A 14,092-nucleotide genomic window follows, 5' to 3' on the forward strand; every position below is an offset into this window, starting at 1 on the left:
CCCCCCAGGGACCCCATTAACAGGGAGACACGCCAGGGATCCCATGAATAGGAAGATTCCCCTGGGATCCCCTAACTGAAGAAACCCCCCACAGGGACCCCCTAATTAGAGAGCCCTGCCCTACAGAGAAACCCAAATTAAAGGCGTCCAGCTAACTAAAGGGCGCAATTCTCCGGAAAGATTTCGAAATGTGGTAGCAAGTGGGGACTGCCGTGAGTTTACCAGTGCTTGGCCCAGCGAGGACAGCAACGCAATTCAACGTTAATTGGTCCACTTAATGAGGCTTCACGGGCTTCTCGTCGCAAATGAAGGCTCGTCAGCTGATTCTCCAGGACCGCGCTCACTAGCCCCCCATTAACACGATCGAGCAGCACTTAAGCTGCACTTGCTCAGCCAACTCCAGCCAGCTCACAATAATAACGCCCAGGAGACCGGCCCCAAGATTCGGGGAAGCTGCTAGATGTCATGGAGGTCAGGGGGCATGTCCTGTTCCCCCAAGGGTCCTGGGGAATCGGCCACAAGACAGCCAGTGCTGCCTGGGATGAGGTGACAGCAGTTTTGAGCTGGGCAGTTTGACCAGGAGGACTGGCTTTCAGTGCCAGGAAAAGGCCAACGATCTACACCGGGCAGCACGAGGGAGTAGACTCCAATGGCTCCCACCTCGAAGGGAGCATCAGCCTCCAACTCCCCATGTGATCCCTCAGCCTTTCCTTCACCCCCCCTTCCCCCCTCAACCACCAGCCACCCCCGAACCCCTCCTTCACACCCACTCTCCCACCACTGTGAACCACGTGTGTGGCTAACGATGCCCTCTGTGACTCCTCAGGATAATCTCTCCCATAACCGACGGAGACAGCCCAGACTGGCGGTGGGGTGCCGAACTCGAGAATCCTCACCTCCTTTGAGGAGTGGGCCCTGGGGGTGAACGGTGTGGCTTAGCTCAAGGCGGTCACCCACGCGGAGGCTGGCGGATGTCGCAGAGGTGAGGAACCACCGGGCTCCACTCGGAGGATCCATCAAACGTGAGTTGTTGTTGCCTTACCGACTGACCCATCTCTCCCACTGACCACATGTCCATTCTCCCGCAGGTCATCCAGCCAATGGAGCCGACCCGTCCCAGACAGCGCACTCTCCTGACTCCAAGGAGAACAGCTCGGAGGAGAGCTCTGTGGATGCTACCATTATAGTCACGGCACAGCTGTCACCCCACCCTCAACCAACGCAGATACACACACCTGGGTGGGAAATGTTAGTTGTCAGACTTCAGGGGCACAATCTGGTGAGCACCACACTGCTGATGATGCACATCAGGTGGAGGCAAGAACCCCCAGGCGAGACAGCAGTCGGACGGCTGCTGGATGCCAGGACCCAGCTGGGCCCCAGCCTGATGCTGCATCCATGGCACAGTGTTTTCCGGAGCTGATGGAGATGATAGAGAGTGACCGGGACATTCAAAGGGAGATGTCTGCGTTACTTCAGCAGATCCTTAGCTGCTTGGAGGCGTGCAAGAGGTTAGGGGTGCAGGAGATGGCAGCAGCAATGAGAGGCACCAGGGCCAACACTGCTAGTGGTGAACCTGGTGCACAACGCCAGCACTATGAGTGAAGATGTCCAAGGTGTCGCGCAGCCGGTGACGTCCATGGCCGAGGGGCTTGGTAGAATTTAAGACTCCCTGGGGGGTGTCACCCAGTACCAGGCCAACCTTGATGATGTTCTGTGGGACATGTCCCGCTCTCAGATTGGAAAGGCCGAGGTGCTGCGGAGTTTATCCCTGTCGCAGCTGGGCGTGGCTGAGGTGCTGCAGAGCATGTCCAAATCACTGAGCAGCATCGCTGAGGGCATCGACACTATGGTGCGAACAATGGGGAACAGCCAGATCAGGCAGAGCAAGATGATGCAAGGGCATCCGGGGCTCGAACCAGCTGCCCCTCCATCCCAAGGTGAACCCCAGGGCCCTATGGGCATCAACCGGGAGGAGAGGCCGCTAAGTGCCAAGCCGGATTCATCACATGGAGTGTGGACAGTGGCCACCAGCTCCCCCGAGTTCCACCCCTCTGATGAGGCCGCTTCTCGAGGTCGGCACACGGAACAGGGTGGCATGGCTGTGCATGTGCCGCTGACAAGTGAGCTGGGGCCCACCGGCTCCAGAGCTCCCTGAGGATGCCTGCCAGGAGCATTGAAGATAATGGGATGATGAAGTAGGGAGCTGTAGCTTGTATTCGGTTGTAATTTACAGGGGAATGGCTTCCAGAGAGCCAGGTGTTTAGATTGTTTATTTTCATTTCTCTTCACTCTTGAATGCATCTCAAATACCCAGCTTTAAACCTAATCTCAATATTTATAAACATCTAGCTATGATTGACAGTTCTTGGCCACGTCAAATGCAGTTTAGTGCTTTCTGCTGAGAAAGGAAGTGAAAGCACTTAACTCTCTGATATGGGGGTATTATGATCCCAGACCAGACCCCAACAATGGCTAGGGTATTGACCGATACCCCAATATTTTAGTTTATTTGAAAGACTGTGCGGAATGATTTTCTCCAGGAACGATTGCGTCAACAAATAGGGCTTGATTATTTTAAAAACAAAACTATATTATAACCACAATATTAAACTTTTTAACTTCACTCCCAAAAAGAACAGTTTACAATTCATACCTTAAACATGACTACTCAATTTTCCATCAACCAGCGAGAAAAGAAACATACATATCTCAATCTACCTTACTGTGGGAGAATTGGGGGCTCAGCATCAGGAGAATCAGAAGGCAACTCCTCTCTCCAAAGTTTCTCCAACAACTGCCTCCTTAATTCTTTCAAAATGTCTTTCTGCCTTCATTGGCTCCACCCAGCAATGACCTCATCTCCCCAAGCTGGTAAACAATCTTTGCAAGCTGCAAAGCACATTAACTCCCCACGGACTTCCCTATGCAAACCACCATGCATTAGCCCAGACTGAAAAACACATTCCTTCATCAATTTCACTTGCTGTCTGCTAAAGCCACTCAGGCGCTGCAGAAGAGAATTCTTTTAAACTAACACATTCTAACCCCAGGTCTTTAACTCTTAAATTTCCCACTACAGTTATAATCCAATTTTCCTAACATCTTCCAGTCATCACAGAGGGGTCTCTGAAGGGGGGATCTGATGGGGGGGTGGGGGGGGGGGTGGTAGGCAGGATTTGTGTTGTGGAGAGGGGGCCTCCAATGGACTGGTTTTCTCTTTCCAGGAATTGACAGGTGCTGCTTCCTCTGCCTGAACCAGCAGGTGAGTTTTAAAGCAGTGATTCTTTTTTTCACTGCCACTGTCTGGACTGCTCTCTGGCTTCCTGGGAGGGGTCTCTCTTATGGGGGGTTTCTAAGCAGGGGTCTCTCTAATGCAGGGACTCTGATGAGAGCCTCTTTAACTAGGGGTCTCTGGTGGGGGTCTCTCTAATTAGGGGTCTTTGGTGGGGGTCTCTCTAATTGGGAGCTCTGGTGGGGATCGCTCTCATGGGGATCTCTGATGGGGTTGTTGGGTGGAGGGGTGGGGGGTGATCCAGAATATTCCAGTGGGGGGGGGGCTAAATTGCGTTGTTTTGGGGGGGTGGGGGGGGGGTGGGGGGTGGGGGGGTGGCAGCTGCCGGACCACATTATTGAGCTGCCTGCTCATAATTGGCAGCCCGATAATGGGATTCGCGAGGGAATCCCTCGCAATTCTCGCCATGCATTAATTTAATAGAATCATAGAATCTCTGCAGTGCAGAAGGAGGCCATATGGCTCATCGTGTCTGCACTGACCCTCTGAAAGAGCACCCTACCTCAGCCCATACCCGCGCCCCATCCCCGTAACCCCTCCCAACCTTTGGATGCTAAGGGGCAATTTAGCATGGCCAACCCACCTAACTGCATATCTTTCAACTGTGGGAGGAAATCGGTGCACCGGGAGGAAATCCACGCAGACACGGGGAGAACCTATAAAGTCCACACAGAGAGTCACGCAAGGTCGGAATCGAACGGGACTGCTGTGAGGCAGTAGTGTTAACCACTGTGCCACTGTGCCACCCAATTTGCATGGCTAAGGATTGTGATTCACTTCCTTATCTGCACTCCCAGTGTGAGTGCAAACCAGGTGCATGGTATTTAGCTTTTAAGGGAGAGCATAGGGCACGATTTACCAAAAGATAACCAAGATCATTCTGGGCGGGAATCGACAAGCGCCGGGAACCACCCCGCTATCGAGCGGCACACTGGTTTTTTTTCTGCCCTGGTGGGGAACACCCTCATTAGGTTGCACTAAGCTGCATATTATGCACTGAGGAGCTCTGACACGTGGAACTCCTCAGTGCAGGAAGAGATCAAATGGCGCCCTGATCTTTCGACTCCCCGACGCGATCCCTGGACCCTCAAAATGCCCCAACGCACCTGTTGAGCGGTCCGTGAGCCCTCTGCATCCCGCAACATGCCGCAGGGCACCCCCCAGGCCCGATCCCTGGTGCGGGAAAAATGTCAGCTTGGCACTTTGGCACTGCCAGCCTGGCACCCTGGCAGTGTCACCAGGGCACCCTGGCAGCACTGGTTAGATCTCGCGAGGACTAACAGCCATTGTGAATCCCAGGGGAGGCCTCACTCAGGATCTACTGGCTGTTTCCCTTCCAATTCCGGCACAATGCGGCTGGTAAATCACGCCCATAGTCTCCCAAACGGAGAATCCCAGCCAATATTTCCTCTTCTGAGAGGATCTAGAAATTGGGGTCACTGTTTAAAAATAAGGAGTCACCATTTAAGATGGAGATGAGGAAAAATTATTTCTCTTCGAGGGTTACAGGTCTTCGGAACTTTCTTTCTCAAAAGTAGGTGAAGGAGAGTCTTTGAATATTTTAAAGACGTGGCTAAATAGATTCTTGATTATCAAATAGATTAACAAGTAGATGAAAGCTTATCAGGCATAGGTGTGATTGTGGAGTTGAAGTTACAATCAGATCAGCCATCATCTTATTGAATGGTGGAGGAGGCTTGAGGACCAGAGTGGCCTACCCCTGCTCCTAATTTGTGTGTCTGCATGAGTGAGTTTACCTTGTAGGTTGGACTCCATTCCAGATGCAACTGAACTGACTGATTTTATGTGTAACCATTGACCCTTTGTATGTGTGGCCATTGCTGGGACTGCAGCTAATCCCTGTGTGCTGCCATGGAGCCAGTCTTTAAGGTAAGTTCAGGGTCTCATCAGGGCCAATCTGGCAGACCTGGTGAGAGGGATGGAGAGGGGTGCAGGATGGAGAGGGGAGGAGGGGAAACATGGGGCTGGGAAGACTGGGTGGGAGGCCCTTCAGCGGCCACAAGAGGCCCATAAAGGAGGCATCCTCCCTCTTGAGTGACCACCAGCCTGGTTAGTGAAACCTGTTGGATTGTACACTTGGCATTGTCCTCTTCCAGCACAGCTAAAATCCCAATGGCGGTGAGAAGGGATTGTTAAGTTGCCATTAATTAGCCACTTAAGGACTCAATTGGCCCACAGGTAGACAGGCCTCTCGACAATTCCTCAGCTACTGGCAAAATTGCAGCGGGGTTGATGGGTAGGTGCCAGGAATGGCACCACGGCATACCATCCAATATTACAATTTTACAACCCTGCCCCCACCTGCCAACCCATCCACAGGGACCTATAAATTGCAGCCCAAATTTCTCTGTATATTTTTCCAGTGTCTCCACGAGTAGGAGGACTTTCTCTCTGACCTCTTGCTGGAATTCAACAGGGTCTGTCAGTGTCTTGATGGATTATTGGTAGCCTGAAGCAGGAAGACAAATGCTTGTCGAAAACAGTCAGCAAAGCTGGCTCAGGAAAACATCAATGATTTCTTCATTGCAGAAGCAGCAAAAGGGATTTTGAAACTGGATGAACTCTTCCATTTAAAACAATGAAGTTAAACCAATCAATTTGCAATGCCTTTCTGTGAAAAATAGTCAAATATTCCTCAAACATGAGATCCCTTTTATGATACTTTGGAATATTTTAATTGAAGAACATTTTTCCCCTCTTTAGTCTCACTAAAAAAAGAATTAATTTGTTTTTGTTGGAATTATTGCTAGCAAAGTGATGAAAATAAAAAGAGAAACAAACGGAATGCTGCAGCTGCAGCCGATCAGATGGAAGAATTGCAGAATTCCATGCAGAAAGGTACGAATAAATGGATCCAGATGTGAAGCAAAAGGGTACCAAATATTGTTTCCTGCTCTGTGGATTTGCACAGACGTGTACTTTGCTCCTTCAGTTATGAACAGTGAAAAGATAGCACAGAAGGAAGCCATTCAACCTATCTTGTCTACGCATACTCTCTGAAAGAGCTATCCAGTTAATGCTACTATTGTTGTTGTCCCATACAGCTGCATGCATTTCCTTTTAAAATATTTATTAATTTCCTTTTTGAATGTAAAAGTTGAATCTGTTTCTCCCACTCTTTTTCAGGCAGTTAATTCCATTGCGTTGCTTAGAATTTAATTCTCCTCCACCCCCTCTGGTTCTTTTTCAAATCATTTAACATACTCCTTTGCTCACTGCCCAGTGTGTACACATTGGTTTACCCATTCACAGCTTAGCCCAGTTTAGTGTGGTCTCTATATTTTCCATCCCTTCATAGCTTTTCCTTACTTAAATTTAAAAGCTTCATTGTGATTCTTGCTTCTCTCTGTGGAGAATATGGATGGCAGAACATTGTCAGCTTCTACCTAACAATGTGGAAAAATAACTCACAAAAGCTTCCTTCATATGAGCTCAACAATCCGAATATTAGTCCTTCCTGAAAAAGCCTTTGACTTGTGAACGACATCGAAAAGTTAAATTATTTTCTGTCATTTGACTTCCTGGCTTTTCTTCAGATACGTATGTGGTTAGAAAACAAAAAGAAAAATGAATAAACCCTCAAATGAGATAGTCAAAAACTTCCTTCTGTGCACATGAAGCTCAGACCATCAGCAAGCTATAAAATGAAGGCTGTCATTTATATTAAAATAGGACTAACAGGCCAATTTATCTTGGCCCTGCTGCCACCCTCTTCAAGGATTTGCAGCACTGACAATTGTGTGATTGTTTGCATATCACGTGTGAATGAGTAAGAAGGGAGACCAGATATAAACAGAGCAATGCAGGATGATAAACGTTACTGAGCTTTAACATGATTTGCAATTTCACATTTATTTGTTCTTGTTTTATTTGGACAAGGATGCCTATGTTGGCCTTCTCAAAGAGAGTCGCAGATTGCAATTTGGTGGTATTCATTCAGTACACTTGTGTTAGGCTTCATCATGCTATGTGATTTTAAATTGTGAGTTAAAGGCAAACTAACACGTTTGGGTAACTCTGACTTCAGTAGTGGGCAAGTTATTGGAATCAATTTTGAGAGACAGGATAAATTGTCACTTAGAAAGGCATGGATTGATGTGGGGTAGGCAGCATGGTTTTGTTAAGAGACGATCATGTTACTAATTAAACACATTTTTTGAGGAATTTACAAGGAGAATTAATGAGAGTAGTACAGTGGATGTTGTATGCATGGATTTCAGTAAGTCATTTGACAAGGTCCCACATGGCTGACTGGTCAGGAAAGTGAAATTCCATGGGATATAGAGGAAGGTGGAAAATTGGCTCAGCGACAGGAAACAAAAGATAATGGTTGATGAATGTTTTTGCGAATGGAAAGCAATTCCGGGTGGTTTTCCACAGGGTTCAGTGTTGGAGCCCTCACTGTTTATTGTAAATATTGATGATTTGGACTTAAATGTGGAAAGCCTGATTGGGAAATTTGCAGACAACACAAAAAATGGCCGTGTAGTTGATAATGAAGAGGATAACTGTTGTCTCCAGAATGATATCACTGGTTTGGTTGAGTGAGCGGAAAAGTGGCAAATTGAATTAAATCTGCAAAAGTGTGAGGTAATGCATTTCGGAAGAGCAAACAAAGCAAGGGAGGATATTGAGATAGGTAGAGGACGTGAGGGACTTTGGAATTCATGCCCACAGGCCCCTAAGGACAGGTGGACAAGGCGGGAAACAAATCATGTGAAATACTTTCCTTTATTGGATGAAGTTTGAATAAAAAGCAGATATGTAATGCTGGAACTGAGTAAAACGATGATTAGGACACAGCTGGAGTTTTGTGTACGGTTCAGTTCACCAGAAGGACATAATTGATTTGAAGAGAATGAAGAGGTGAATTACAAGAATGTTGCCAGAGCTTGAAAGCTGTATGGTTGAAGAAAGATTAGATAGGCTGGGGTCATTTTCTTGCAACAGAGGATGACCTAATTGAGGTGAACCAAATTATGAGGGACCCAGATGGTTTGATCGGAAAGACGTATTTCCCCTAGCTGAGGTGTCAATTACCAGGGGGCTTGGAGCTAAGGAGATTGGTAGAAGGATTAGAGGGGACATGAGGAAAAACCTTTTCACCCAGAGGGTAGTGGGCATCTGGAATTCACTGTTTGAATAGGTGATTGAGGCTGAAATGCTCAACTCATTTAAAAGGTACCTAGATATACCCCTGAAGTGTTGTAACATGCAAGGCTATGGGCCAGGTGCTGGAAAATGGGGTTAAAATGAGCACCTAGTTTATTTATTTTAGTTTTTGGCCAGAGCAGACACAATGGGCTGAATGATCTCTTTCTGTGCCATAACATTTCTACGCTTCTATCTATTCAGTAGCCACATCAAAGACAGATGATTCTTTAATAACCATATAAAACTGCAATCAATATGTGTACACACTCCCCTGCTGAGATAAGTGGTTCACAACTTTGAAATTCAGCCAAACATTCATAATGGATTCAACTGTCAAATTGCTCCAGTGGAGCCCCTAGAAACTGAAAGAGCAGATTTTTTTCTACCTCAAAGCAAAAAAAAACCTGTTAAGAAAAGAATTCCAGAAACAGGTGGCTTATTATTTTGGTTTCCCCCACTTTGGACTGGTTTTTCACAATGTTCATGACTCCTCTGAGATGTCATGAGCGGATCAACTAATGGAAGAGTCCCCGATTCCACAGAAATTGTGGGGACAACAGGAGATTTGAACTGCACATCCTTTCAATAGAGCTGGCAAGGACACAAATGCTGTGTTCGCTACTTGCATGCTGGCCAAAATGACTGGAAATGGGAACTGTCCAGGAAGTGCAGAATCAAGTTCCACCCACTATTTTTAATAGACTCCCACATTGGCCCAACTTGGTGAAAGTCTGGGCACTATATCCTTCAAAGATTTCTATTTTGGATCAGTATAAAGCTTGCACATCAATGGCCATACAAGTCAAAAGTGGAACAGAAAAATCTAATCTGGATATTTTATACAAAAGCTATGAGCTGCCATCACCCAATTTTCACATCTGATTTGCAACCCATGAACCATCATCCAGAAATTTGGAATGTTCAAGAACAATGGGGAGCTTCTTCAGCATTGACTTGGCAACTTTGGAATATTGATTTGAGTAGATACAAAACTCTGCATTGAGCATGATTAGATATGCGACTTTTGTCCTTAAGAATGGCCACTTAGAATTTCCCTACAATGCAGGAAGATCTATGTAAGAGCCTCTGGAGATCATTTTCACCTTCACCACCTGGGCAATAATCTGACAAAGTGGATCATTGTAGAACTGGCACAATCTTCATCTCCTGATTTCAAAGGGAGAAGGTAAAATTGGCCTCTGTACCTCTGAACATTAATATGTTTGCATTTACACAGGCATTTTCAGTTTATATCTAGATATAAAAGAGTCCATAGTAGGTTTTATTTAAGTGTAAGTAGGATAGGGTGTTGGTCTAGAGATGCAATTGTTTTTGTTTTGGATGAATATATTCACAATCAATCACTTTAAGTTCAAATGATCTTTCCAGGCAGAATGCAAAGAAAGGTTTCTAAAAAGTAATTTTAAAAAGTAAACAAACATGAAATTTGTCTTCCTATTTATTATTCAGTCAACCAAAGAGCAATAGGAGGCGATGTGGATAAGAAATCAAATGGAGTGAATTCTTCTAACGAACCTTCAGCTCATGGTGTCCATCCACCCAATGGAAGAGGAATGAGACTTGCTGCTCCACCACGAGTTGCTGTGACTCGACCACCAGGGCCAAGAGGACCTGGTCAATTGCCAGGCCTACCTCGTTATCCTGGACCACAGCAGTACCATGGAGCTCATCCAAGGATGGCCAGAGGTGGTGCTGTGTATAGATAATGTGGACAGAGAATTAGGCTGAAATATAAGCTGACACTGCTTTAAACCTAACATAAAATGAATTTTAAAATGTACTACTGTTTTGAGTGAATGTTTTGTGAATAAATTACATAATTCAAGAATAATACAATCCTTTAATGTAATAAAAGTTGTGTATCAACTTACTGCTGAAATAAAATGGAACTTAATTCAGAAGATGTGTTGATAGTTGTACTCCTTAGTGACTTTGCTAATGGAATCTATGTTTAGAATTTGAAAGAAATCAATATTTTTCTGATTTGCTTATTCCTTTGCTGCTTTATTGTGAATACCAAACTTGCAGAGAAAAAGTAATTATTAGTCTATGCCTAGGGAAATGCTACAACATCAAAACACACACAAATATCTGTAATGATAAATAACATGTGGGGCGTCATTCTCCGACCCCCCGCTGGGTTGGAGAATCGCCGGGGGCTGCCGTGAATCCCGCCCCCGCCGTTTGCCGAAGTCTCCGGCACCGGATATTTGGCGGGGGCGGGAATCGGGCTGCGTCGGTTGGCGGGCCCCCCCCGCTCGATTCTCCGGCCCGGATGAGCCGAAGTCCCGTCGATAAATTGCCTGTCCAGCCGGCGTGGATTAAACCACCTTTTGAACGGCGGGACAAGGCGGAGTGGGCGGGCTCCGGGGTCCTGGGGGAGGGGCGGGGCAATCTGGCCCCGGGGGGTACCCCCACGGTGGCCTGGCCCGCGATCGGGGCCCACTGATCCGCGGATGGGCCTGTGCCGTGGGGGCACTCTTTCCCTTCCGCCTCCGCCACGGTCTCCACCATGGCGGAGGCGGAAGAGACTCCCTCCACTGCGTATGCGTGGGAAACTGTCAGTGGCCGCTGACGCTCCCGCGCATGCGACGCCCGGGGATGTCATTTCCGCGCCAGCTGGCGGGGCAACAAAGGCCATTTCCGCCAGCTGGCGGGGCGGAAATTCCTCCGCCGCTGGCCTAGCCCCTCAATGTTGGGGCTCGGCCCCCAAAGATGCGGAGCATTCCGCACCTTTGGGGCGGCGCGGTGCCCGTCTGATTGGCGCCGTTTTGGGCGCCAGTCGGCGGACTTCGCGCCGTTTCGGGAGAATTTCGCCCGTGCACAATAAATGTCTCAGCAATTGTCTCAGTAGTGATGGGAATATGTAATAGACCTCTGTTAGAGCACTGTTATGGCCTTGGACTCCTTACTGTTGGGAGGACTGGAAATACTAAATAAGGATGGCTAAATAAAGAACTGGCTAGGCCATAGAAGGCAGAGGGTAGCAATGGAGGGATGCTTTTCTAATTGGAGGGCTGTGACCAGTGGTGTTCCACAGGGATCAGTGTTGGGACCTTTGCTGTTTGTAGTGTATATAAATGATTTGGAGGAAAATGTAACTGGTCTGATTAGTAAGTTTGCAGACGACACAAAGGTTGGTGGAATTGCGGATAGCGATGAGGACTGTCAGAGGATACAGCAGGATTTAGATTGTCTGGAGACTTGGGCGGAGAGATGGCAGATGGAGTTTAATCCGGACAAATGTGAGGTAATGCATTTTGGAAGGGCTAATGCAGGTAGGGAATATACAGTGAATGGTAGAACCCTCAAGAGTATTGAAAGTCAAAGAGATCTAGGAGTACAGGTCCACAGGTCATTGAAAGGGGCAACACAGGTGGAGAAGGTAGTCAAGAAGGCATACGGCATGCTTGCCTTCATTGGCCGGGGCATTGAGTATAAGAATTGGCAAGTCATGTTGCAGCTGTATAGAACCTTAGTTAGGCCACACTTGGAGTATAGTGTTCAATTCTGGTCGCCACACTACCAGAAGGATGTGGAGGCTTTAGAGAGGGTGCAGAAGAGATTTACCAGAATGTTGCCTGGTATGGAGGGCATAAGCTATGAGGAGCGATTGAATAAACTCGGTTTGTTCTCACTGGAACGAAGGAGGTTGAGGGGCGACCTGATAGAGGTATACAAAATTATGAGGGGCATAGACAGAGTGGATAGTCAGAGGCTTTTCCCCAGGGTAGAGGGGTCAATTACTAGGCGGCATAGGTTTAAGGTGAGAGGGGCAAGGTTTAGAGTAGATGTACGAGGCAAGTTTTTTACGCAGAGGGTAGTGGGTGCCTGGAACTCACTACCGGAGGAGGTAGTGGAAGCAGGGACGATAGGGACATTTAAGGGGCATCTTGACAAATATATGAATAGGATGGGAATAGAAGGATACGGACCCAGGAAGTGTAGAAGATTGTAGTTTAGTCGGGCAGTATGGTCGGCACGGGCTTGGAGGGCCGAAGGGCCTGTTCCTGTGCTGTACATTTCTTTGTTCTTTGTTTTGTTGATGCTGCCTGGTGAGAGGAAATGCACATACTGAGAAAAAAATGGGGAAAATTGGACCTTTTCATCAAAGTGAATTGATTGTATGCCAGCAAGAGACTATTGGTGGTGTCCATGGAGTAAGTGGTCGCACATTTGGTGGCTTGAGGTGGATTTGTTGGTCCTTCCCCACCCAAATTGTGTGGTGTTTGAGGGCAAAAGATGTATGAGTATCCAGGGCAGGTAATACTCCTCTGGTGGGGTTAGTGTATGAATGAACAGACGAGGAGTGCCACAAGGAAGAGAGAGCAGTTTGAGCAGGACATTTTTCGTGGTGCGACACAGGTGAAGATGGCTGAGTGCAGCACTGCCAACTAGTGGTCAACGGAGCAGCTGGTGGCAAATTCCAGCAGCAGAGGAAATAGACCTCAGAGGATTTGGGAAAGGTAATCGAATGGTGGATCAGAGACAGGAGGCTCAGGGCCTGGCAATCCAGAAGGTCGAGGAGTCAGTGGTGGGGCATGAGGAATGGCTAACCTCACTGGAGGCAGATATGAGGATGGTGATGAGCAGGCAGAAGAGGCTGAGCGAGAAGCTGGAAGACCTTGAGAACCACTCCGGGAGGCAGAATTTGAGGATTGTTGGGATGCCCAAAGGCATCGAAGGTGCGGAGGCTGCCAAGTTTGTGGCGAGCATGTTGGAGAAGCTGATGGGGGATGGGGCCTTTGAACGGCCCATTGAGGTAGATCAGATGCACAGGGCGCTGAGGAGGAGGCTGCAGGTGGGGGTGCCGCCGAGGCTGATAGTGGTGAGGCTGCATTGGTTCCTGGATAAAGAGAATATTTTGAGGTGGGCGAGGCAGGCCAAGAAATGCACCTGGGAAGGGAGTGAGCTACGGATTTACCAGGACCTGGCCAAGCGGAGGGCTGGGTCTAAATGGATAAAAGCCATTCTCTATTGGAAGGGGGTGAAGTTCGGGGTTCTGTATCCTGCCCACTTGTGGGTGACGCATCAAAAGAAGGAAATTTATTTTGAGTCGCCTGAGGAGGCGATGGACTTTATGAGAGACCATTGACTGGGAGGAATGTGAGGACATTGAAGTTTGGAGAGGGGCTTTGTGTAAATTGTGGGGCATATTTGGTGGGTGGATTGGGGCAGGTTACAACAGGGGAGGGGCTATGGTGAGTGTGCCTTTTGTTTCTCCTTGTTTGTTGGTGGTAGAGAGGGTTGGGGGGAGGGGTGAACTGTGAGGATGAGAGGAAGTTAGAGGCTTTGGGCGAGGTCATCATGCTTGCTGTGCAGGTTAGTTAATGGGAATGAAGTGGGAGGTTGTCAGGAAGGGGTGGGGGAAGGGGTATTAGGTTGGGTCTTTATTTGGCTGTTCAGTGGGAAGGGTTGCTGACATGAGTGTGGTGGGTATGGCACAGTTGGGAAGGGAGAGATGGCGGCGGACATCTGGGGCTGGAGGGGCACGTAACGCGGGCCGAGGGCTGACTTAAAAGGGGTATGGGTGATCGGCAGGGGAGGGGGCTGGGAGCCCCCAGACCAGGTTGGTTACGTGGAAGGTCCGCCATTCAATCA

The 14,092-nt window shown here is 48.0% G+C and overlaps 1 protein-coding gene across 1 annotated transcript in view; it reads left to right on the forward strand.

Moving 5' to 3' along the window:
- The window catches only part of tmc1 (transmembrane channel-like 1), a 153,100-nt gene extending 142,903 nt beyond the window's left edge, over positions 1-10,197 (forward strand). Inside the window, exons 19-20 of the mRNA XM_072517636.1 lie at positions 6,067-6,154; positions 9,941-10,197. Coding sequence (XP_072373737.1) covers positions 6,067-6,154; positions 9,941-10,197 — 345 coding nt within the window. The remainder of the gene's footprint in view (positions 1-6,066; positions 6,155-9,940) is intronic.
- Positions 10,198-14,092: the final 3,895 nt, after the last annotated feature.

This window comes from Scyliorhinus torazame, chromosome 9 (genome assembly GCF_047496885.1).
Source record: "Scyliorhinus torazame isolate Kashiwa2021f chromosome 9, sScyTor2.1, whole genome shotgun sequence".
NCBI classification, from domain to species: domain Eukaryota; kingdom Metazoa; phylum Chordata; class Chondrichthyes; order Carcharhiniformes; family Scyliorhinidae; genus Scyliorhinus; species Scyliorhinus torazame.